The following is a 24,254-nucleotide window of genomic DNA, read 5'->3' as shown; positions in this document are numbered from 1 at the left end:
TGAATCCAGCAACTCTGTCCAAGTGACTCTTCAGTCCAAGTTTGGTGGAGGTAAGTCCTTGCCTTCCCACGCCAGACTGCATTGCTGGGAACCGCGACTTTTGCAGCTACTCCGGCCTCGGTGCACTTCCGGCGGAAATCCTTTGTGCACAGTCCAGCCTGGGTCCACGGCACTCTAACCTGCATTGCACGACCTTCTAAGTTGTTCTCCGGCGACGTGGGACTCCTTTGTGCGACTTCGGGTGAGCACCGTTTCACGCATCCTCGTAGTGCCTGTTTCTGGCACTTCTGCGGGTGCTGCCTGCTGCTGAGAGGGCTCCTTGTCTTGCTCGACACCCCCTCTGTCCCCTGACGCAATTTGCGACATCCTGGTCCCTCCTGGGCCACAGCAGCATCCAAAAACACTAACCGCACGATTTGCAGCTAGGAAGGCTTGTTGGCGGTCTTTCGGCGGGAAAACACTTCTGCACGACTCTCCATGGCGTGAGGGATCCGTCCTCCAAAGGGGAAGTCTCTAGCCCTTGTCGTTCTTGCAGAAACCTACGCTTCTACTGTCCAGTAGCAGCATCTTTGCACCCACAGCTGGCATTTCCTGGGCATCTGCCCATCTCCGACTTGCTTGTGACTTTTGGACTTGGTCCCCTTGTTCCACAGGTACCCTCGACTGGAAATCCATCCTTGTTGCATTATTGGTTTGTGTCTTTTCTGCAGAATTCCCCTATCACGACTCCTATGTCCTTTGGGGAACTTTAGTGCACTTTGCACTCACTTTTCAGGGTCTTGGGGTGGGCTATTTTTCTAACCCTTACTATTTTCTAATAGTCCCAGCGACCCTCTACAAGGTCACATAGGTTTGGGGTCCATTCGTGGTTCGCATTCCACTTTTGGAGTATATGGTTTGTGTTGGCCCTATCCCTATGTGTCTCCATTGCATCCTATTGTAACTATACATTGTTTGCACTGTTTTCTAATACTATTACTGCATATTTTGGTATTGTGTACATATATCTTGTGTATATTTGCTATCTTCATACTGAGGGTACTCACTGAGATACTTTTGGCATATTGTCATAAAAATAAAGTACCTTTATTTTTAGTATATCTGTGTATTGTGTTTTCTTATGATACTGTGCATATGACACTGAGTGGTACTGTAGGAGCTTCACTCGTCTCCTAGTTCAGCCTAAGCTGCTCTGCTAAGCTACCATTATCTATCAGCCTATGCTGCTAGACACCCTATACACTAATAAGGGATAACTGGGCCTGGTGCAAGGTGCAAGTACCCCTAGGTACTCACTACAAGCCAGTCCAGCCTCCTACACCCCCTCCAATTCATGACTAGAAAGCAGCTAGGGCCTATTTGGCCCTTTTGAAAGATGAAGAGGATACACCATTGTGTGGGTGAGCTTGGATCACAAATTTGTTATGCTTGCTGAACCACAGGAATGTTTTGGTACTGATTCTGGTCAATGATGTGATTGAATTAATGGAAAACGAAAACTGAGAAACCACATTGGAGGAAACCAAATCATGGAAAGTCAATTTTGAGGAAATAAAAAAAAATCAAAAATAAAAGGAAACATTTTAAAGAAAAGATAATTTTAAGTAAAAGTCAAAAATTACATTTATCTTGGGTGGAGTTTAGGACTACTGCGAGGGTTTTTGGGTTCAGGGATGGGTAATGTTTAGTGTGATTATGGTATCGAGGCTACTGGTATCATAGCAATGATACAGGGGGATTCCAGAATGCGAGGAACAGCTGTTGAAAGGACGGAGTAACGCTTGCTCTCAAAATAAACAGTAGTAAGCCTTATTTGTACATCGTTTTATTCTACAATTTGGCGACCGGAGGATGGAATACAACGAAGCACTTACCGCGGAGCGCAGATGGTGAGCGGAAGTGCTGTTGGGACATAGTGCTGCTGTCGAGGCATGGCGCTGATCAGGATGAAGGAAAATCCTTGTGTTTATGAAGACAGACTAGGAGTCGTCGTCATCGCAGCAGGTTAATTCTAAGGCAGTGAGCCGACAAAGGATCGGAAGTGTGGGAAATCCCCTGTTGTTGAGACTTGAGTTGTTGCTGGGATAAGTGTTCAAAGCGGAGTGGAAGGAGATTGGAGGAGATGCATTGCTGAGCAACCTGGATAAGTGACGATCTCGACTGCACAGTTAACTCTTGGCAGTTAAGGGAACGGTACGGATACTGTTGGAAGGAAAAAATAATTGTGAATTGTGGGAACCGTTTATTAAGGAAAAATTGTTTATTAGGGAAACAGTAAAAAGTGTGAAGTATATTGAATGAATAAACTGAATTTAAATTTTAATTGTCTATCACGGAAGCAGAAGTGTGTGAAGACAAATAGGAAGACAATTTGGAATAATACTGAAGAATAAATAAGAAAATAAATGCAGAATTTAGGATTAACACCACCAGTACCTTTTTTACCACATCCTGGTGAGCCGCAACTGCAATGTGCAGACTCGAAAGAGTATTCTAAGAACTATTTATCTGCAATAGAAGATGAATATGGTGAAGAATTTACATCACAAAGGAAAACTATCTTATTACACAGTTTAGGGCCTGAAGGCTTACAGTTATATACTCAAATGGAAAAAAAAAAACTTAGAGGAAGGAACTAGGGAAGTTTTCAAAGATGCTTTCGAAGATTTAGATACTTACTATCAACCCACAGTGGGTGTAGCTATTGATAGATATAATTTCTTTCAGAGGAAGCAGAATAGGACGGAATCTATAGAGGACTATGTGTCTGATTTGAAGAAATAAAGCTATAAACTGTAAATTTGGGACACTACAAGATCTAATCATAGATCAGATTGCCATGCATTCGAACAATGACAACATACAAGACAAATTGTGGGTATGTGGGGGAAGCAACACTTAATGAGATGATTGCCATAGTAAAGAAGGCGGAGATGTCTAGAAGATGTGCAGAGGCGGCAAAGAAGACTGAGACTGAAGTGGAATCTGTCTGTAAAGTGACTAAGCACAGTAGTGCTTTCAAGAATAAGCAAAAAGAGAAATCGGTTGAAAGGATATTCAAGGGAAAGAGTAAGGATGATGATAGACTACTTGGGAAAGACCAGGAATGTTTCAGATGTGGAAATAAAGGACATTAAGCAAGAGATCAGAACTGCCCTACTTTGAGAAGTAAATGTTTGTATTGTGGGATAATTGGTCATTTTGCGAAAGTTTGCAGAAGGAGGAAAAGAAGAGAAAAGTCTACATTGCATTTTAGAGAAAGAAAAAAAGACACTAGGAGAAGGGAATGAATCGGATGAAGAGGATGGTATTTTGAGTATTGAAGATAGTGCAATTTTGGATGTTGTTGACAAATGTAAAAAAAGACCAATGTGCAACATGACTATTGCTGGAGTGGGCATTGAAATAATAGCTGATTCAGGGTCTCCAAATACGAAACTACAACAATCTTATTGGAAGGATAAATTTGCAAAGGTTTAAGGAACTGAGTTAAAGGATACAGATGTGCACCCCGTTACCTTTACTGGTAAAAAAAATTCCTATGGTAGGTTTTAAATGGGTCACATTTGAGTTTCAAGGAAGGAAATCTCAAGGAAAGTTATATGTAGGGGAGAAAGGACCCTCGGTGTTATAGTGGATGGACCAAGGGAATTTAGGTATAACCTTGGATCTTAACAGTAATGAACAAGTTCTATTATTGGATGAATCTATGAACTCCATACATGCAGAAGTGGTAAAGAAGTTTCCTGAAGTGTTTTGAGCAAAAGTAGGAAATTTACAAGGATAAATGAACAAGATTGTGTTAAAGGAAGGAGCTGTACCAATAGGCCACAAAGCAAGTAATGTACCTTTGGGATTACAAAAGAAGGTAATTGAAGAGTTGAATAAATTAGAGGAGAAAGGAATAATTGAACCTGTTGAGAGTGCAGAATGGTTGGCACCTTTAGTAGTGGCCAAAAAACCTAACGGACAATTGAGGTTATGCATTGACCTTAGAGACTTCAACAATAACATTGTGTTTGACAAACATCCTCTTCCAAAAACAAATGAACGACTTGGGTAAAATGGTTCTCTACCATAGATTTTACATCAGCCTACCACCAGGTAGAATTACATCCTGATAGAAGTTTGACTTCATTTATCACACCCTTTGGTTGTTATAGATGCGTACTCATGCCCTTTGGCCTTGCGTCTCCTGCAGCAGTATTTCAACGGTTGATGCATAAATTATTCAGAAATATGGATGGTGTAACATATTTCCAGGATGAAATTCTGATTATGGGAAGAGACAAACTGGAACATGACAATAGATTGGAAGAGGTGTTAAGAATACTGAACATCAGTGGGTTAACAGCAGAAATAAAGAAATGTAAATTTGGACTAAAATCAGTAACATATTTAGGACATGAAGTGGGGATGAGTGGCATTTCTCCAAAGAAAGACATAGTTGATGCTGTGAGAGAGGCTCCTGCTCCAACATCTACAGATGAAGTTAGATCGTTTTTGGGGCTGGCAGAATTTTATTCTAAATTTGTGGAAAACTTGGCAATAAAAACATATGGTTTAAGACAATTTATAAAAATGGGAGAAAAATTTGTTTGGAACGAGGATCTTCAGAAGGATTTTGAGAACATTAAATCAGACATATGTACTGCTGCACCAATACATGGTTTTGATATTAATGCACACAGCATTGTAACCACTGATGCTAATAGCAAAGGGTTTGGTGCTGTTTTGAGCCAAACTGAGTTAGGAGAAGAGTACACTATAGCTTATGCTTCTCTTTCATTAACCTCAAGTGAAGAGACATTTTCAGTGATTGAAAAAGAAATGTTGGCTGCAGTTTGGGGCATGGAAAAATTTAGACAATACATATGGGGCTCTCGATTTAGATTACGAACAGATCATAAACCTTTGGTGAAAGTTTTAACATCAAGTAACATCGTTAAAGTAACACCACGTATTGCTATAATGACACTAAGGCTTTTAGACTTTGTTTATGATGTGGAGTATTTACCAGGTATAAAAAAACAAGATTGCAGATTGAGTAGGCCATCTTTGCCTCTAGATGAACCTACGACGCACATTGAGGATAGATGGAGTGAGTATGGTGTAGCTATGATAAATGAGGACAGCTCTGTAATTTTGGAGGATGAATGGAAAAATGAATCGGACAAAGATGAGACCTTATCTCAAGTGAAAGAATTTATTGTAAGCAGATGGAAGGAGGAAAGCAAGTTGCAGGGGGAGTGCAAATGTTTGTGGGAAATTAAGGATGAACTATCTTAGTGAAAAAGATCACATTGTAAGATGAGATAGATTGGTTCCACCCAAAGGTTTAAGAATCAAAATATTGGAGCTTAATCATGAGTCACCTATGTATTGTTAAATTAAAAAAGAAAGAGTAAAATCAGTGGCCGGGCATAGATGTTGAGACTGAGAAATTTGTCAGAACTTGTACAGTGTGCGCAAGTGCAGATAAGGCGCAGACTACATTTAGACCACCAATGGGAGAACACGTATATCTGGGAAATCCTTGGGAGGATTTGAGTGTGGATATTTGTGGGCCTATTTTGGATGGATGGAGGGTTTGCTAAGTATATTATGGTCCTGATGGATAATTATTCTAAATGGCCTGAGACTGAGATAAATGAATTAATGGATGCTAACACAGTAGTTTCATTTTTGGAAAGGACATTCTTGAGGGGAGGAATCCCCAAGGTATTGATTAGTGACAATGGGCCACAATTTACAGCTGGAAAGTATAACAAATTCTTGTAAAGAAATGGAATCAAGAGTAGACGTGCCCCGGTTTATCATCCTGCAGGGAATAGTACAGTGGAAAGGTTTAATAGAGTTGTAATGGGAAGTGTTCAGGCGGCCAGAAATGCAGGACTGGATTGGGAGAAAGAATTAGCCAAGACTGTTTGGGCATATAGAATTACCCTGACATTAACAGGGTTACAACCCTTTTAAGATTTTAAGGGGAAGAGAACCGTTCACGAAAGATAATAAGGCTTGGATGGATATGAAATTATATAGGAAATGGTCTCCATCAGTAGTGGGAAGGAATTTAGAAAATATGCAAATGTTGTACAAGGAGTATCATAACAAGAAACATGCAGTGAAGGAAGTTGAGTTGGATCCTGGAGATTGGGTAAGAGTTAAAGTGGGATACACAACCAAGGAAGGGGTGCAGTAAATTTTCAAAGCCTTTGCAAGTCGGCAAGGTTTATGGGAGGTCTGCACGACTAAGTGATAATAATGTGTGGCATTTTAGTAGGTTGTCCAGATGCAACAAGGTTATGGATTGGGGGGATGTAATGAAGAAGGACTTGGCTAGATATTGCATGAATGATTGGTTATGGAATGATGCAATGGAGGTGAGTCCTGATACCAGAGGTGAGGCAAATGTAACCCGAGTGGATTCACATGTGAAGGAGGGTTTGAACAACAATGGGTCATCTGGTTTGGCAAGGAAATGTGTCAATGCACGTATTGGTAGGAATGTAAAAGTCCCTATGAGATAGGAGTTTATATTGAATTAAATATACTTGAATGTATGTATAATTGTTCATGTTATACATGGGTAAATTAGTTATTGAATAACGCAGTAATGTTTTTAGTGTATTTATTATTTGTATGTTTATGTTTTCGTTACTCTTTAATGTATTTTGAATGAGGGGAAATGTAGTATCGAGGCTACTGGTATCGTAGCAACGATACAGGGGGATTCCAGAATGCTAGGAACAGCTGTTGAAAGGACGGAGTAAAGCTTCCTCTCAAAATAAACCGTAGTAAGCCTTATTTATACATTGTTTTATTCTACAGTGATGAGTGCTTTTTAGGGTAAGGGGTATTTGGAGTTCAGGCGTAGAAAGAATTTTTAGGGTTCAGAGATGGATGAAGTGTAGGGGTATTGAGGTTTTTTTTTTAGGATTATTGGATGAGTGGTGTTTAAGTATAGGAGGTGGTTTCAGGGATGTGCGTAGTGTAAGGGTGTTGCGGAGGTTTAGGGTTCAAACTGAGTTTAGGGCTAGTGAAGGTTTTTAAGGTTCAATTGTGGATAGTGGCTGGGTGGGATAGAGGTTTTTGGGTTTCAGGAAGGGGTGGCTTTTAGGGTGGAGAGGGGTTTTGAGGATTCAGGGAGAGGTGGAGCTTAGATGTAAAAATGTTTTTAGGGTTCAGTAGTTTAGGGTGATGAAGAGTTCTTATGAGTCATGGATAGGTGGTGTTTAAGGGCAGTAAGGGTCTTTCAGGGTTTAGTGATGTGGAGTTTGGGTGTGCTGAGGTGTTTTATTGGATATGTGATGGGTGGGGTTAATGCATAGAATGGAGTTTTTAGGGTTCAGGAGTGGGCAGGGTGAGTGATTTTATGTTTCAGGGATGGTGGATGTGTGGGTTTAGAAAGGGTTTTAGTCTTACGGCATGATAATTTAGGTGTGTCGTGAGGGGCTTTAGGGGGCAGGGATTTGATGGTGTTTAGGGCCTGTGAGGAGTGGATGGTGTTTACAGGTGGGGATGGGTTAATGTATTAAAAGCATCTGAAGTAATTATTCGACAGTGTAATATATAAATCTGAAGTAATGTCCCCTGAAGTAAAAAGCACTGAAATAAATATCTCCAACAAAATAAGTGTTTCTTAAAGTAAGACCTGCAACCATTGCTTTTACACTTTAAAAATAAGCATTCAAAAGCCAGTTTCGACCCAAAAAAAATACGCTAATTGGTTTCCACAAAAAGGTAAATTCCATTCATTCTGAAAATGTCCATTAAACAGATTAGATGAAATGGTTTATCAATAATGGTTTTCGGTGAAATCGTTTTTCTTTGAAATCACATGCAACCATTGGTCAGATCATACAACATAACCGTAAACTTAGTTTGGTGCAAGAAGGGTAGCTAGTTGCTAACATCTATTGGGCGCTCAGACCAGGACAATAAAGGCAACGGTGCTGAAGCTAGGATTAGATGAGTTTCAGAATGCTGGGAACCACTCATTGACCAGGAGTGACAAAGTGTATCAAGATTAAAAGACTATCTAGCAGCGCAAGGTTTCAGTTAGTTCAATTTAACTAGCTACATAAAACCTACCTAGCATCCCTCAAACTTAGTTGAACTTCTTGTGAGCCAGTGCTGCTGGAACAATTTTCAGAGTGATGGCGCTGGCATCAATGTTACATCACTGAAGTAATAGGCATTGTAAAAATTCAAGCGTTGCACAAAGAACAAGTGTAGCAAATTAGCCACGCCTACTCAGCAAGCATGTGTAGAGTGTGGTATGTAGCCAGTGGTGCATTTTAGAGCACTGTTTCAAATATATTACTACAGCATGGTATGGTAGCACCTTTTGGTTACAAAAAACACTTTTTCCATTGAATTGGCAACAAAATTTGCACTGACATGCCATTTTATTGATTGTAGGGGACATGGCCAACATCATGGCCCATAGGACGCGTCCCTGGGGAGTTCCCGCTCCCAACCGCCTGATCCTGCTTAATCCTGGTCACGTTTGACTAGCGAGGACTCATAAACCAGCCCTCTTATTTCACAGATGCACACCCATGTACGCATTGTACGAAGAAATTGGGAAAACCACTGCACGGGCACCAAAACCGGCAACGTGGGCCCTTCTGTGACCAACTTAAAGAGGAGCGGCGCTGAGATTCGGGGACCTACTTGGGGCTGGGGTGCCTTGTGTCAGTTGGCTGGCTGCAGAGTGGGGGGCCTCCTGATGTGTTGCCGCTGCGGGGGAAGGCAGAAAGTGGAGTGACTCCGGCAGTCCCCTGCAGACCCTGAAACTCCGGCAGACTGGGAGTGACGTGGAAGGCATCTAGAGGGTAACATGCTGAGGGGAAAAGGGTGCAACCCACGCCCTACCCTGTGAAAAGACCAGCATAAGAAGCACAGCTTTCACACCCTCACTCCATTTGTGACTAGCGAGGCACTTTACAACCGTCGACCACAGTTATAATAGAGGCCCCCTTCCAACATCACAAAGCTGATGTGTAAAACGAGGAGCCATTTGCGACTGGGGCCTCTGGGAGCTGAATTTATGATCGCGAATGAGGCCGCCTTGAACGCGGAGCTGCGAAGAAGACCAGGCCCATAAGCGTACCAAACAACGGTGAGTGTGGCCTTTCAATTCCACCTGCCACGGGGGCTGCAGACACTTACAGGTGAGGAGTGGGGGAATTGACCAAGGTCTCCATGAGATTCATACTACGCGGGGACTAATAAGGTATTACATATGCCTTGATTACTTTTATAGAGGTACATGATGAACGTGAACAGATTCTGTGCTACGCAGAGCAAAGTACGTTGCTCCAGCTTAGTCTTTCTTTTAATTTTCCTGTCACTGGGCCCACATAGGGTACTGAGAATATGGCTGGTTCTCCCCTACAGCCCTTCTGGGACATTGATCTGGAACTGAGAAGACCTTGAGCAGCATTTGGCCTCGTGTGAGGGGGGACTGCGGTAGGGCGGTGCAACCCCTCCCCGCAAACATGTGCACGATACCCTGCACCAGGATGGGACCAGTCTGATTTGCGTTTGACGGGGTTATCAGGGGCCATAGAGGAATGAAAGTTGTGCACTTGGACTCTCTGTAAACGCTGAGCGGAAACTAGCTAAACTACTGTGGACAAAAAGGAGTAATTCATGGCCCAACCTACTTGAGGTGTACCGGTGTCAACTGTCTGGCTGCTGCCACTTGACGACGACAGTATCACTCTTAAAGCACCATGGGCAAAGACAAACTCCTAAAGTCAACAACGAGCAACACCATCACACAATATGTGACGGAACCCTCAAGGGCTGCCTTCATGGAAGCAATACAACGGTCGAGACTGGCCCTTGCAGAACAAATCGCTGGAGTATCAGTAGAAGTAAACGTATTACGGGCCGACTTATGCAAAGTGGCTGTTAAAGTCAGAGAAGCAGAATCTAGCATTGCGGCCCTACATAAAGACGTGCACCAGCTCCAACAATAGGTACAATGTCTAAACTCCTCTGCAGCCCTACTCGAGGACAGGGCTGAAGATGCGGAAGGCCACTCAAGGTGAAATAATGTGGGAATCCTGGGGTTTCCTGAGCGTTTGGAGGACTGATCAATAGAAAAAGTTCTGGAAAAATGGGTGATCGATATTTTGAAACCTAAAGAATTATCGGCGCACTTTATTGAACGCACATACGGAGCACTTGCATCCATGCCAATTCTGGGGCCCCGCCACGACGTATAATCGCATGATTACTGAACTACAGAGATGAGATATTGGGGGCGACCAGGAGAACAACGCTGCTGCAATATTAGGGTCATAATATAGCTAGCTATCCTGACTATACACTGCAAGTTAAGGAACGCATAAAACATTTACGGAAAGTAAGCATCGGCTACGCACCATGGGCCTCCGATACATGTTGTTGTGCCCTGCCAAACTTAAGATAATACATGAGGGGAGAACACACTTTTTTGATAATTAGTCAGAGGTGTGGACCTGGCTGGATATGACGAGGAATGCACAACCCTTCCGGAGACTGATGCCTTCCATACTCAAATAAAACAAACTGTTTTGCCCTGGGAGTCCCCTTTGCACTAGCCTATATGGCAGATATAGAAGGACGAAATATAGTGTTGCAAGGTAGGTTTGAATGAAGTGGATGTGATGCTTATCAATTCTTATGGTCCAAGTGTTAGATATGGGATTAAGACGTGGTGTCCCTGACGGCGGACATTGGCATACTATGGTTGGGGGATTTTAACTGCATACTTGATGATGATCTAAACTGCTTCCTGTCGCAACAGTACGCCAAGCCAAAACTGAAAGTGCAATTACGGGGGACCATGACACATCCGGACATCTGTGATATATGGAGGGAGAAACACCTGTGTCAATGCGAATACACCTGCTACTCCCCCACTTAATGTACATATAGCAGATTAGACTGCATATTACTGACCACACAATGGGTTGCTTGGGTCACAGAAATGACCCACTTATCCCACTATCTGTCGGATCACGCCCGATTTACATGTACACGTACACTCGAATGGGGACAGGCCTCACTAGGTCGTGGCGCATGGAGATTACCACCTGAAATGCTACAAGACAGTGTGGGCGGGGAGACCCTTGGAGGGGGCAGGGGCCTTGACAAAATATATTGACACCAATTGGTTGTCTTCAGGAACACAGATGACGGAGTGGGAGGCAATGAAAGCCACATTGTGGGGCCGATGTTTGGGACTTACCTGCGAGGTTCGAAAGACACTACAAACAAAGCTTTTTCTTAAGGAGGGAGCACTGGCACAATTTCAAAAGTCTCTACGGAGTGAGGAGGCAGCTCTGCTACATCAGTTGGAGACTGTAAAGGATAAACTAGATCAATACACTCTTAAATCATACCGACAGTTATTACACAGAGAAGGCGATACTAATCGATGCCGTTTGGCTTGCATACTTAGACGCGAAATGCCTAATACCCCAATTCTGCATCTTAAGACTCCAGGGGGAACTGAGGCTCTCACACAAAGAAATATTATGAATACACTCAGGCACTATCTCTAGACAATTTATGCCGCTCCAGGGAATTCAGAAGGGGACCGATTTCCACTTACTTGGCAGCCCTTTCGCTGCAGCGAATCAAGGAGGTGCACCCGCAGGAGCTAGATGCCGCTCTTACCCTGGAGGAAGTATGCCAGGCATTGTTGTCCCCCTGCTGTGATAGAGGGGTGCATTACTTTGATCACCATCCTGGGAACCGTTCCGTCTGACCCTAGTTCCTATTACCCACTTACTGTGATAAAAACAGACACCAAAGTCCTATGCAAACGTCTTGCCCTCAGACTCCGGACAGTATTTTCTCATTTAATACACCCTGATCAGTGTGGATTTATCTCGGGCGAATAAGACTATGAACCTCCGCAAGCTGATACATGTAATGCCTGGGGTTGAGGGGAGAAAGGAGGCGCTATTAATTGCCTCGGTTGATATGACTAAGGCTTTTGACACTGTAAACTGACAATACTTATTAACTCTCCTACAGACGATTGGATTCGGACAACAATTCAGTGCGTGGATAAAATTATTGTACACTCAAGTCCAGGGCAAGGGTCCATGTAGGATTGACTATACTCCATGGGAGGTGGGTAGAGGGACACACCAGGGGTGTCCTCTATCCCTCTTGTTATTTGCCATAGCTCTGGAGCCTTTGGTGATAAAGATTCACTGTGATATGACGGAGTGGGGTATACAGGTTGGAGATACTATGCATATAGTGTCCCTTTACGCAGAAGACACTTTATTGTATCTTATGGCTCCAAGACACACACTGCCCATTCTGCTAAGTTATTTAGACCAATTAGGTGAAATTAAGGGACTGAAGGCCAACCCGCGCAAATCATTGTTGTTTGCATTAGGAGGACTAATGGGAAGGGGCATTACAACACTGCCTGCATTACCCCTCAAATGGGAGGGCGAGCAATTCCGATTCGTAGGAATAAACGTGGTCCCCACCCCACAGAAACAAAAACAATATGATATTGATAGGACCATGGCCAGTCTCTGAGCATCTGTACAGTTTTGGATCTCTCTGCCATTGTCAATGAAGGGATGAAAGACGGTGGCCAAGATGGTCTTTTTGCCACTTTGCAACATTCCTTTGACGCATTGTATTGGACGACTTTCAGACACTTGCACTCTATGCTCACAGACCTTATCTGGGCAGGAGGTAGACACCGAGTAGCTAGGGAGTACATGCATTGTCCCACAATACAGGGCGGCTTGGCTGTTCCTAATATGGAACTGTACTATCTCACCTCACAACTCTAAAATGCAGCCCATTGGCTTGCAAAAGGAGAAAACTGGGAGAAGACTCTATTGGCGGACACAACACGCTGTACGACCCTGACACAACTCTCATACTCTGGTGGACACGCCAAGGATGGAGACCTCTGTTATCAAGCACACTGCATCATTTTGGGAAAGAGCGGTAAAGATAATCCTGAGGAAGGCGCAATTTGCCCGGGAGCTTGAATTCTGGGATCTACCAGCGTTTCGATACCTAGCAGACACTGTGACTGTAACAACTTGGAGGGAGGGTGGCTGTGTCCAATAGGCGACATTGATCCAAATGAAACATTTATCACTTTGGAGGCAGCACAGGACACATTTGTGGTGGGGGAGGGTCCATTCGTGAGATATGCCAGTATTGTAGATATCATCCGAGACTCTGGCTGGAGTTCCTGGTCCCCCCCTCCGTCCTCGCTTCTTTTCCTAGCTCTGCTGGAGCTCGCTGGTACACAACATTTGATTTCCCACTTGTATCAAACCATGTTGGCAGATGGACCAAGGGTGGAGTTCCCAGCGAGGACAGCATGGGAGGAGGAGCTGGGAATCTGCATGGAGAATGAAGAATAGGGTAGACCATGCTCGCTTATCCGCACATTTTCTTGTAACACGTAATTCAAATTTGTCCACTTCAACTATCACCTTCGTACATACACTACTCCTGCGCCATAGACTTGACTAAGCCAGGCCGAGTAAATGTCCTAGATGTCCCACCCAATCATCAACGTTTCTACATTTAGCATGGCAATACCCATTGGTCATGGAATTCTGGAACACAGTAATAGATTATCTACCTGACCGCTGCGATTTAATTATTACACAAGACCCAGTGGTGTATCTGCTGGAAGCCATTAAACGATGCAAGGGCAGGAAAATAGTGTACAAATTCACGCAGTTAACATTGCTTTTAGCCAAACGAAGAGTGGCTATTACATGGATGGGTTTATCGGGCCCTGGCATGTATGGGTGGCAGAGAGATTTGTTTAAAAATATGTAGACGAGATGGCGGTGCAGCTGAAGATCTTTGAAAATGGGCAAATTTGCTACAGAGATTTGAGGGACGGGGAGAGGAAATGAGTCAGATGAGGAACGGTGACACCAGTGAGGTTGCAGTTGAGTGTGAACTGCATAGATGGGTTCCTATTGTGTCACTTTTGCTATCAAACATAGAATGCAAAATTCTGTTTATATTTCCCATGACCCTGATATGCATATAAGTCAATACATGATGGCCCCGCACAATGGCGACATTGGAATGACAGCAAATGTTTATTTTTCTGTATTTGTTGCTTTTACTAACTTTCATGGCTACTCACGTTACTGTAATGTGATTTTGCAGTTCAAGCAATAAAACTAATAAAGAGATTCTTTAAAAAAAAAAATGAGTGTCTAGATTTGTTTTGATCCTATTAAATCTTTATTTTCATCACATTTCAGAATTACAAATATTACAGAATTACATTTGTGCTTTCCTAACTCCTACGTTTTGAAATATTTGGACAGTTCATTTACAGGTATTAAAATGTTGTTTTATAAAAGTTATTTAAAAAAAAAAACGGGTATTCTATAGCCTTTATCTTAACACTCCATTTGCGCTTAGAGAAAGAAAAGTAAACCCTACTCTACATTTGAAAGAATAAGCAGCAATTTGTCAGAAGAGTAGCCTGATATTTGACCTTTTTCTTTGAGCGCACTGCAAATGTGGCAAGAGAAGAACAAATTGTAAAGGTATCTTATCTTTACAGCTGGTTTACTTTCTGAATTCCAGCATGTTTATTTTTGGGGTGCTACAGCACCCCATACTTCGAGTGCGTGTGCTCTGAGCCCTCCAACAACTGCTCACGATGCCAGAAGCTGACTTTCTTAACATTTCATGAACTTGCTTCCATTTATAAAATTATTGATTAGAGGTTAAAGAGGATAAAAGGCGGCCAGTATGAATCAGAGGTGTACAGCTCTGGGGCAGATTTAGCCAAACGACTAGCAGCCGTCTATTCTCTGAGGCCCCAAGCCCCTCCGCTTCATACCTGTGTGATGGACATGATAGAATGGGCCACGGCAGAACAGAGCCTGATGAAATCTCTCAGGAAAAATGAGAATCTTACTGTGGGCATGGCAAACTTGGTAACTTTGCTTAAGAAACTAACTAATCCCCCTTGACGTTAGAACCTCCCTCCTCCCAACTTAGTTATCCTTTCAACAAACCTGGCTAGTGAACTATCAGGCCCAGTTCTAGCAGGGGGACCGGGGTGGGCCAGGCCCACCCAAACATGAGCTTTGGCCCACAGTCATGGCAGAAGAGGCCATGGAGAAGGCATCTGTTATGTCATTCCTCCCTCACAATATCAGAACGTTGTAATTTTTATTACTATCTTTAAAACTGCAATTGGACTGTGTATTTTGGGGGTAGAGGTGGGCGAAGCAATAGGTTAACAGGGAGAGCCGAGCCTGAGCCAACCTAAGTGCCTGGCTTGGCTCTTCAAGCCCATGCACGTGCCAAGGCCTGAAAATGTTCGCCACGAAAAAACATACAACAAACATCAAGTAAAATATGATAGTCTCTTCACGCTTTAAAAAGTGTATCTCATTAACACGTAGAAGCTTTGGGAGTATGTCAGAATATAAAGCTGCACTGAAGTGATAGTTTTTAATCGGAGTTTAGTTATCCTTGCCCCCTCACATCGGTGACAGTGCCATAAGTTAACCAACAGGTAAGACAGTTGTCACATGGACTCTGTTTGTGGCCCACAATATAGAGCAATGTTAGTCTATTAAATCGAACACAATATATTTTTGTATAACTGGTTTTCTAATTCATGTATTTGAATGTGCTTTCTTTCAAAAATATAAACAAAAGTGAGTTTTAGAGAAATAAGTGCCCAAGATCACACAGTTTAAGTGGGGAAGCTGCAATTCATCCAGGTTTTATGTTTTTCACTTTGTACAAATCGGCCACTAAATGGCTATTTGTCTCTCCGTTTGTTAATGCTTTGTTTTACCTCTTTGTGCAGTTTTTTTTTTTGTGTGCAGTTTTTATACCCTGCGAAATCAACCTGGCGGTATTGAAGCACTTTACATGAACACCAGTTACATCACACATATTCATTTCTTTTAGGCACTGGATATTTGCCTAGAATCACAGGATGTTGAGCCAACACCAAGACTCAAATCTAGATTGTTCAGATCCAAAAGTGGAAGCTCTTGTTGTAAACCACATCCTGGGTAGATTCAGGGTGGCAGGCAGAAGATACATAAAAGCTCAGCTCTTTATGAGCTCAAAGTTCCAACAGGACCTCAAGCTGAGTCAGAGCCAGGCTTCAGGCTAAAGCCCAGATCGAGCTTTCACTGGGTTCCCCGTCTCTAGTTGGGATAGTGAGGACTGAGGTTTACCTTATGCAGCAGGTACATTGACATTAGGACCCAGGCCTGTGAACAGCCTTCTGCACCTCAATTATAGTCTGTGTGGGGGTTCTGAGAGTTTATTTATTTTAGCTTGTGAGATGCACGCAGGGACATACGGTAAGATGGGGCATGCATTATACTATTCAGAAAGCTGCAGTGCATGTCTCATTGGATAAGCAGCCACCAGGAATCATAAATGTCCCCCAAGAATAATGTGGAATTAAAATGCATAATAGCATAAGGGCTTGATTCACAAGGTAAACTTACTCTTTTGTGTAAGTTTACTATTTACTAAGAGTTTATCTGTACTAGCAGGAATTTTACAACTCTGGAGATGCCACAGTCGAGGTGGGAAGCTCAGCACATAAAAAGATTGGACAAGCCTAACTTTTTATATGCAGAGTCTGCCATGAGGGCGAAATCTCCACAGTTATATAACCACTATTGTTACTGTCAAATCTGTAGTTTATGAATTCCAAAAAAACTAGTAAAGTTACACAAAGGTGTACGTTTACCTTCGAGAATCAGGCTCTAAACATATTTGTATGTTTTGTGCCGGATGCTGAGGTAAAGTAAATAACTGCTATCTCGAATAAGATATTGTGTTGGGCTAAATTTGTTCTCACTAGTGTGGCAGTTACAAATGTGAGCATTTCATATTCTGGTATCTTGTTAAAGTACATTGCACATTACCAGGTTATAGTCAGCGCCACTGGTATAATGCAGTTTATGGCTGTCGTGTTTTCCTCAAAATCATGCTCTTACCGCATTTCACATAATTTATCATCTGCTGCATAAACAGCAGATTTAAATAAATGTTTCTATCCTAAAAGGACTAAAAGATACAAAAAATGCTGCAATGCATGTTGTAGGGCAGTTGAAGACACTTTACAAAGTTGCCTTTGACCTTTCAGTTGCTTATTGCTACACATGCATGTTAAACTTGTACTAAGTCGGTGCAACCTAGCCCCAGATAGTGTTAACAAGAGTAAAAAAAAAAAATGACACACAATGAATACTATCGCAAAATGTCACTGTTTTACATCACATAATTTGCCTTTTCTAGATGCATAATTTAGTCTATTCTGTCACATAATTTGGGCCTCCCCTACTGCATAAATTCAGTGGCCCTGGTGATACCCTATCTAACCGTCTACTCGCAATGGAACTGATCATAATTCAGTTCAATATAGGTCTACAATGCAGGATGATATACATATGGGGGCAATAAATTCAATTTACCTAGATCTACCTCAGAACTGAATAATCCAAGCCAAGAACCTTTGGATCTTCCTCGACTGCAAGCTCAAAATCCAAGTCTAAGTCAATGCCATAATTGTATTGTGCTTCAAAATACTGAAGACGCTGAGGAAGATTTTCAAATGGCTCCTAGCCAACATGCAGAAAGTCATCATCCACACTCTTGCCACCAGCAACCTAGACTACATGAACACCTTTTTACATGGGATAAACGAGCATCTGAACAGGAGGCTGCAGAACACCCAGAACTCAGCAGCCAGAATCGCTCACAACCTCTCATGACACTCACACCTCACCCCATTTCTAGGAACTACACTGGCTACCCGTACAAAAATGAGCACATTTCAAACATCTCATCCAAACTTTAAAAGCACGCTGGCCCAGCATACCTCAATGATACCATCTGCTTTCACAAAATTTCCAGGCACCCCAGCTCGCAACACTCCTCTTTACACACACCGCACGCATATGGAAAACCAGACCCAGCTGTTGAGCATTCTCCTGCATCACTCCAAAACCTTGAAATGTAATGCTGTTACAAATCCGAGCCTTCCCCTCACTTCTTGAAACCACAAGAAGCTGAAGACCTGGCTTTTCAAGTCATCACATTAGGCCCTAGGCTTGGCTAATCTCACACCCGCTCAGAGCCAGGATACCCTGCTTTATGACAGTGCGCTTTACAAACCAACATAACATGGCACAAGAGAATAAAATGCACTTTATGGAGCATTCAGTTCAGACTGGTACAAAACCTAACCATACTTGAGTATTCTGTTAGTCTGGATGATTGCTTTTGTTTCCCATGTCATGTGCCTGTTTCCCTCTTTGCCCACATCCATAATATGGCTGGGCTCAGAGACAAAGTGATTCCCTCGTTTGTGTGTGGTTACGCCCCATGCAAATAAGGGAACATCCTCTGAATATAGCACTGGCTATACATGAATCAGTATTACAGAAGAGGCTACGCAAGCATCTGCAGCCCCTTCTGTAACGGGGCACTCTGCGTAATACAGCCCCAGGTTACCTGTATGATTGCAATTACTGGTTTTACGCTTGTCGGTTATGAAAACTGCTCATGGTTGTCAATAGTACTGCTGTTTTCCAAATGTGTTGCTGTTTTTTAAAAACTTTTTTATCAATGAAATTACACCGCAAAAGAATGCCATGAAAATAAACACTTAAGTTCCCAATATGCAAAGCAATAGTTGTCGTGCAAATTGCAAGGGGTAAGTAGCCAGTCTTAGTGCGAAATATCAAGGCTTGGGTGTGGTAACAGGGACCTCCTTAGCCTTGAACAACTGTCAGTCTTCTTGGAATCCATGTGCTTGTGTTGAAGCCTGGCCTGCTTGAAATTATAAGGGTTGTCGCTGCTGAGTACAGACATCAGCTCATAATCTCAAATAACTCTCTAGATGCACTGAATGCCTGTTTGGAAGAAGATATGATGTAGACCTTGGGCTTGTAGGCTATCTCCAGAATTGATAAAAATGGGCCCATATTGGCCCACCCGAATGTACTCTCGGTCCATCCAGATGAAAATTCCTGGAACCGGACCTGATAACTATTATAGCTTCTTACGACATGGAAAGAGGATAAGAGGGCGGTGAATGTCTGTGGCATGATTGAGACCGAGCTCTTCCGCAAACTGTACTGCCATAGGTAGGTCAAACACACTGCCTGCCTGCCTGCCATGCTTGGTATTGGGGACTGTACTTTATGGCGGGCTATATTAAAAAAACATTCTACATGTGTCAGGGGAGTTTACTAAATTATCCCTGGTTCAGTAGCAGCCACTTAAAAAATCAGAACTAGATCCCTCACTGTTTTTACTACGAGTGTATTCTAAAATGGAGTAGACTGATTGTGCCGCACAGTCCCTATTTCACAAATGAAAACCTGGATTTTCCGCTTGTATTCCCATAATGTGAAATGAGTTTGTGCCATGTTTGTCTTACTTCACCATCAGTTTACGGCCTATTTTACATTCAGCGAAAACCGTGCAAGTAGTTTGCCTTGGGCCTTCTCCCCACAGCCCGTAGGTGTTTTAATGAGGATGCGAGGTGCTAGTATGCATGTTAATCGAGACAGTTCGAGTCTTATGCTCCAGTCTGTGGCGCCATCAGCTGGTGCAGGCTAAGATATGTTTGCCATGCTTAAGTATTATATTGTGTTACGTAGAAAGGATTATGATTGAGGATTGATGAATATGGAAATTATACCTCTAAAACCTAGTCCCCAAATAGATGAATTCTTCCACGAAGAAGAAAGGAAGATATTTTGCAAAGCTAAATAAAAGAATGCGCTTTTGAGAGAAGGGATACTATGGATTGAATTAGATCTTTTCTTGTGGTAGGAGGGAAAATCGTAGTTCTAGAAAGAGGCCCTTTTCTCGTGATACTGCTTCGAGCTTCTACAACTGAGCCTAAGTGTACATGGCAGTACAGATCAGCTCTGTGGTATCAATTCGATCTTTATGTGACTGAAACTCACAGAACGAAAATAACTCTTATGTGTATGCCTCTGCCATAACAGTGGGCAGTGGAGGAAAACCAGGTGGAGTAAATGAGTGGTGGAGAGGCGCAGAGAAGCTAGTCGTCATTTATTTAAACAGCATTTCTGAAGATAAAATGAGGTACTTGTCTAGTTCTATCCTGTACCCTAAAAATGCAGAGACATTCCTTCTTATAATTCTACTGTTCTTTACTTCCACACGAATACATATAAATTTCAATGCTATCTGCATGTAATGCTTCACATTACCATAGAACATTCCTTTAAAGCCAAGCCTACTGGCATTGCCAATGCTTGCTACTTTTGATTTGCCTTGTATTACCACAAGCATTGCCTGCAGCAAACGCAGATACATTCGTTTTCTCAAAGCCTGCAAAATACTTGTACAGTGTGACCTTACAAGTTCAAAAGTGGCTTGGTTTGTAAATGGGCCACTTTTTTAGGTATCTAATTGGCTAATAGGGGCCCTTCTTATTCTGGTATAAGCTCACATATTAAACTTAATGCCTGTTTTATATGGCATCGACAGCATGTTATTTGAGAAGATGAATGGCCTACCTTAAGAAGAGTGCATTGTTATCAGGGGCCTAAGAAACGAGACTGCGCTCCATGTCCCCGCCCTAAAAGTATACCCGTTTAAGATCTGCATACTTATGGAAAATGGAGAGCGCGCGCTCGCTTTTTTCCAGACACATGCACACTTTTCTCTTCTATTTTGAGCACACTCCCTCTGTCTCTCTCTTTCCCCCTCCTCCTTTCCACAGTGGAGAAGTAGACTATCCTATGCTGAGGATTGTAGACTTCCCAATAGTGGATGGAGAGATAACTGTGCCACATTCAATACGTAGCATGTGCATGTGAAATTCTCACATGAGGAGAACATATTGTGCAGGAGTTTATGGGACTCTGGCAGCAGATCGGCCTACACTTGCTTGGTAGAGAGTCTTCGTTTAAGTGGTAGTGACATTCTAAATCATTGATTCTGAGCTATGGCTTGCGCCACATCACAGTGTGGCTAAGCCACGTTACATCGTGATAGTTTTGGGTTACCACAAGCAGAACGATCCACAGATATAAATGGAATAAGATATGAGGACACTTTTTTCAGCGAGTTATTAGTCTTTTTTTTGTAAGCAGAAATCTCTAAATCGGGCTCTCCGCGTTTCAACATCACCATTATTGCATAAAGGTATAACCCTCGGTTTAGCACCTCTGCCTAAGGAAGGGTCTGTGTGTGAGAATGCTGGATGGTGACAGGGTGGCAATCACTCTGTCAGCAGAACCGCCCCATGTCTCCCAAATGTAGTCTGGTTATTCCATTTCATAGTAACTTCAAGTACTCCCAAGTAGGAAGTGTTCGCCGTCAGTGGTAGCACAGCCACTTCTGCAGCACTGTGCTGGATGGTACTGGGTGCAGCAGAGGTCGGAGAAAAAATAATGTAAGCATATCTAGACAGCCTGGCTTGTACAGGTGCCCCATAAAAACCCCACTCAGGGGAAATCTTTGGCTGAAAGAAGATTCTAAAAGGATAATGTCATGATAGCTTGACACATGAGATTAAGGACACGAACCCAGCATGCCCAAATTCAATAACCTGGTTCATTTATGTGTTGGCATGGTTTTTGCAAAGGTGTACTCGCATCATTACCAGCACTGAAACGTTTGCGCTCTCTTTTGCTTCTCTTGCAGGTTGTGGATCGTCCAGGAAACTATGTGGAGCCAACAATTGTGACTGGGCTGGCCCACGATTCACCCATAGTGCACACTGAGACGTTTGCTCCCATTCTTTACGTTATTAAATTCAAGGTAAATTTGTATATTGAAATGGGTTTGCTTGTATCTCTTTCACTTAGTTTAAAAAAAAAAAAAAAAAGTATTATAGCAGACACTTGTCGAAGAGCAGCTTTGCCCAAGTAACTGGAAACAAAGTTGAGTCCTTGCATTGCGTTACACAAATGTAATAGAGGGTCGCTCAGTGTGTTAATTTGTTTTTGCAAAGATCTCTATCCAAGCTGTTGGTTATAGATTTGACTCCTAGTGGATTGGCTCAACCATTCATATTTAGGGAATTCGGTAAAAAATGTGTAATTCATTCAAAAATATGCTCTTATTTACAGTGAAATAACTCTTATTGTTAAACTTGGGAAGAGGCAATAGTCTAGATGTTACCTATGACTGAGCTCTCACAAAGGTACACACAATCTGACCCCTTCTAAAAGAAACTGGTTTCTTTAATGAACCCATGGCTCACCCTTGGTAGCTTGGCCCAATCTGAAACTGGAGGAAAAACTCTCAATAATGAGGGCTAAGGGAGAGCCTGCATTGACCCAAATTGTCCTCTTCATGTGCTCCACTTAATAGTTAGTTATTACAAGAGTAATACGTTTGCAGGAAGTCACTCCTTAGCTGTGTTATTTTAGATTTCTTTGTCAGACCTTCAGTAAACAACCAGGTGTCTTAGTAAATAGATTTTTCTGAGAGTGCATTTAGTGGATTATGTGCCTTCTAGAATCGTGTTTAGAAACCCTATCTTCGCCAGTGTTTCCACCTGCATATTTAATTAACTCTTGGTTTTATCTCCAAACTTTGATTATCAAATAGCAACCTATGAAGACCTCTTATTATACCAGATTAATTAAAAACGTATGTTTGGATGTGATGGACCAGGTTTAGAAAAGGCTGCACCAGGTCCTATCAGTTGAAACAGAGTAGAATGATTTCTTAAAAACATCTATCAGTGCGCACCTGATGCACCCTGTCATACGTGTTGGTGAGCAGTGGCAAACTGGGCTTGGGTGTGAAGCCCCTCGTAGCCTTGTTGTACCCCGCTGATCTTGTGAAGGGTGACATTGTCTCCTCATTTGCTCTGTTGGTGTCTTCCAGTCTTAAACCTCTCATGAGCTAAAGGTACCGACTGACCTTTGGCTTTAATTTTCTTAGTTACACCTGGGCTCTTTATCTTAGTATTTAGGCTGTATTTAATTTATTTAAACTACTGATACCGTGCCAGCCGGACAGTCACTTCATCCAGTCTGCACACTCCTCCACAATTGGGCAGCTCTACGCCAACTATATGGCCTCTAACTCAAGATGTTGCTTGTCACTCTGCACAGTTTATGCACTGTAATGCTCGCTATAGAGGTGGTGTTTCCGCCGGTTTTCACTTGACACAGCATTCTTATTCTGGTACCCCCACACGTGCTCACTACCCCCTTGCGTTCGACTTTCCTGTTGATCCTATGTGGCCGTCCTAGACTAACCTGCCAAGGTCAAAATCCCCTGGGAGAAAAGGGGGACAACAAAGTAATCTCCGGGGCAGAGGTCTCCAACATTTTGTAAGCAACGAGCAACATTTGTGCGTCATTCGAAATGGTGAGCATAAACCGAACCACAAAGGTATTTGTGAGCGCAAATCTCATGGTAAAATGAATGAAGCATGAACACTAATGAACAATAATGTATAACGTTAGCCCCTATAAATGAGTAGTAATTCACAGTTTTGGGAGGTTGTTTAGCGTATAGACAGATTGTGCATTTGGGGGGCAAATTGCCATAACCCATTAGGAAGGTAACATCTTAAAATCTTGTTCGGGTGTATGCCCACTTTAAATCCACGTATTAGCACATTTACTATTTTCCATAATTCTCTGCAAGCCTCCACAATCCCTTATGTGCAGACTTTTCAAATTACATAATAGCCCATATTGGAGAAATCCACACTCGGGCTCCACCAATCCATGATCCAAATTTAGATTTATTTATTTTTTTGTTCTAATGGGCCCTGCATCAGAACAGTAAGGGTTGCAGAACTGTAAGATGCATAACATGGACTTTACATTGTGGGACAGAATGCTGTGCTCAACAGTTCCACAATTTACCTAGAGCCTCCTAGCAAGGGGGACTGTATTTTCACTGGCTAATTTTCAGTATATTATTTGCTAGTGTCAACCTCAGACCCTGAGACAGCCAAGACAGGAACTGCCCCGTGACCATCAGTGTGAGCCATTGTGTAGAAGCAATGGTGGTTCCAGCACCGTCCATGGCAGGAGTCCGCATTACAAGGTCCAAAACCAAAAATGAGCAGTGGGGATTAGAATTTCCCATTTCGCCAGCTACAGCTGCAGTTTTCTTTAATGGTCCGTTGGAGACGTTGCAGTTTTGCAAAATGCCCAAGCTGTGTCTTTGCATGTTTCCTTATTCTCCAATTCATTTTGTAAGCTTCCACAATGCCAACA

General features: G+C 42.6%; 1 protein-coding gene across 1 annotated transcript in view; it reads left to right on the top strand.

Annotated features, from left to right (window-relative positions):
- Positions 1 to 24,254, top strand: part of ALDH7A1 (aldehyde dehydrogenase 7 family member A1) — a 230,707-nt gene that overhangs the window by 150,483 nt on the left and 55,970 nt on the right. The window contains exon 14 of the mRNA XM_069227229.1: positions 21,709 to 21,825. Coding sequence (XP_069083330.1) covers positions 21,709 to 21,825 — 117 coding nt within the window. The remainder of the gene's footprint in view (positions 1 to 21,708; positions 21,826 to 24,254) is intronic.

This window comes from Pleurodeles waltl, chromosome 1_1 (assembly GCF_031143425.1).
Source record: "Pleurodeles waltl isolate 20211129_DDA chromosome 1_1, aPleWal1.hap1.20221129, whole genome shotgun sequence".
Taxonomy (NCBI): domain Eukaryota; kingdom Metazoa; phylum Chordata; class Amphibia; order Caudata; family Salamandridae; genus Pleurodeles; species Pleurodeles waltl.
This window is presented reverse-complemented; position numbering and strand designations above follow the sequence as displayed.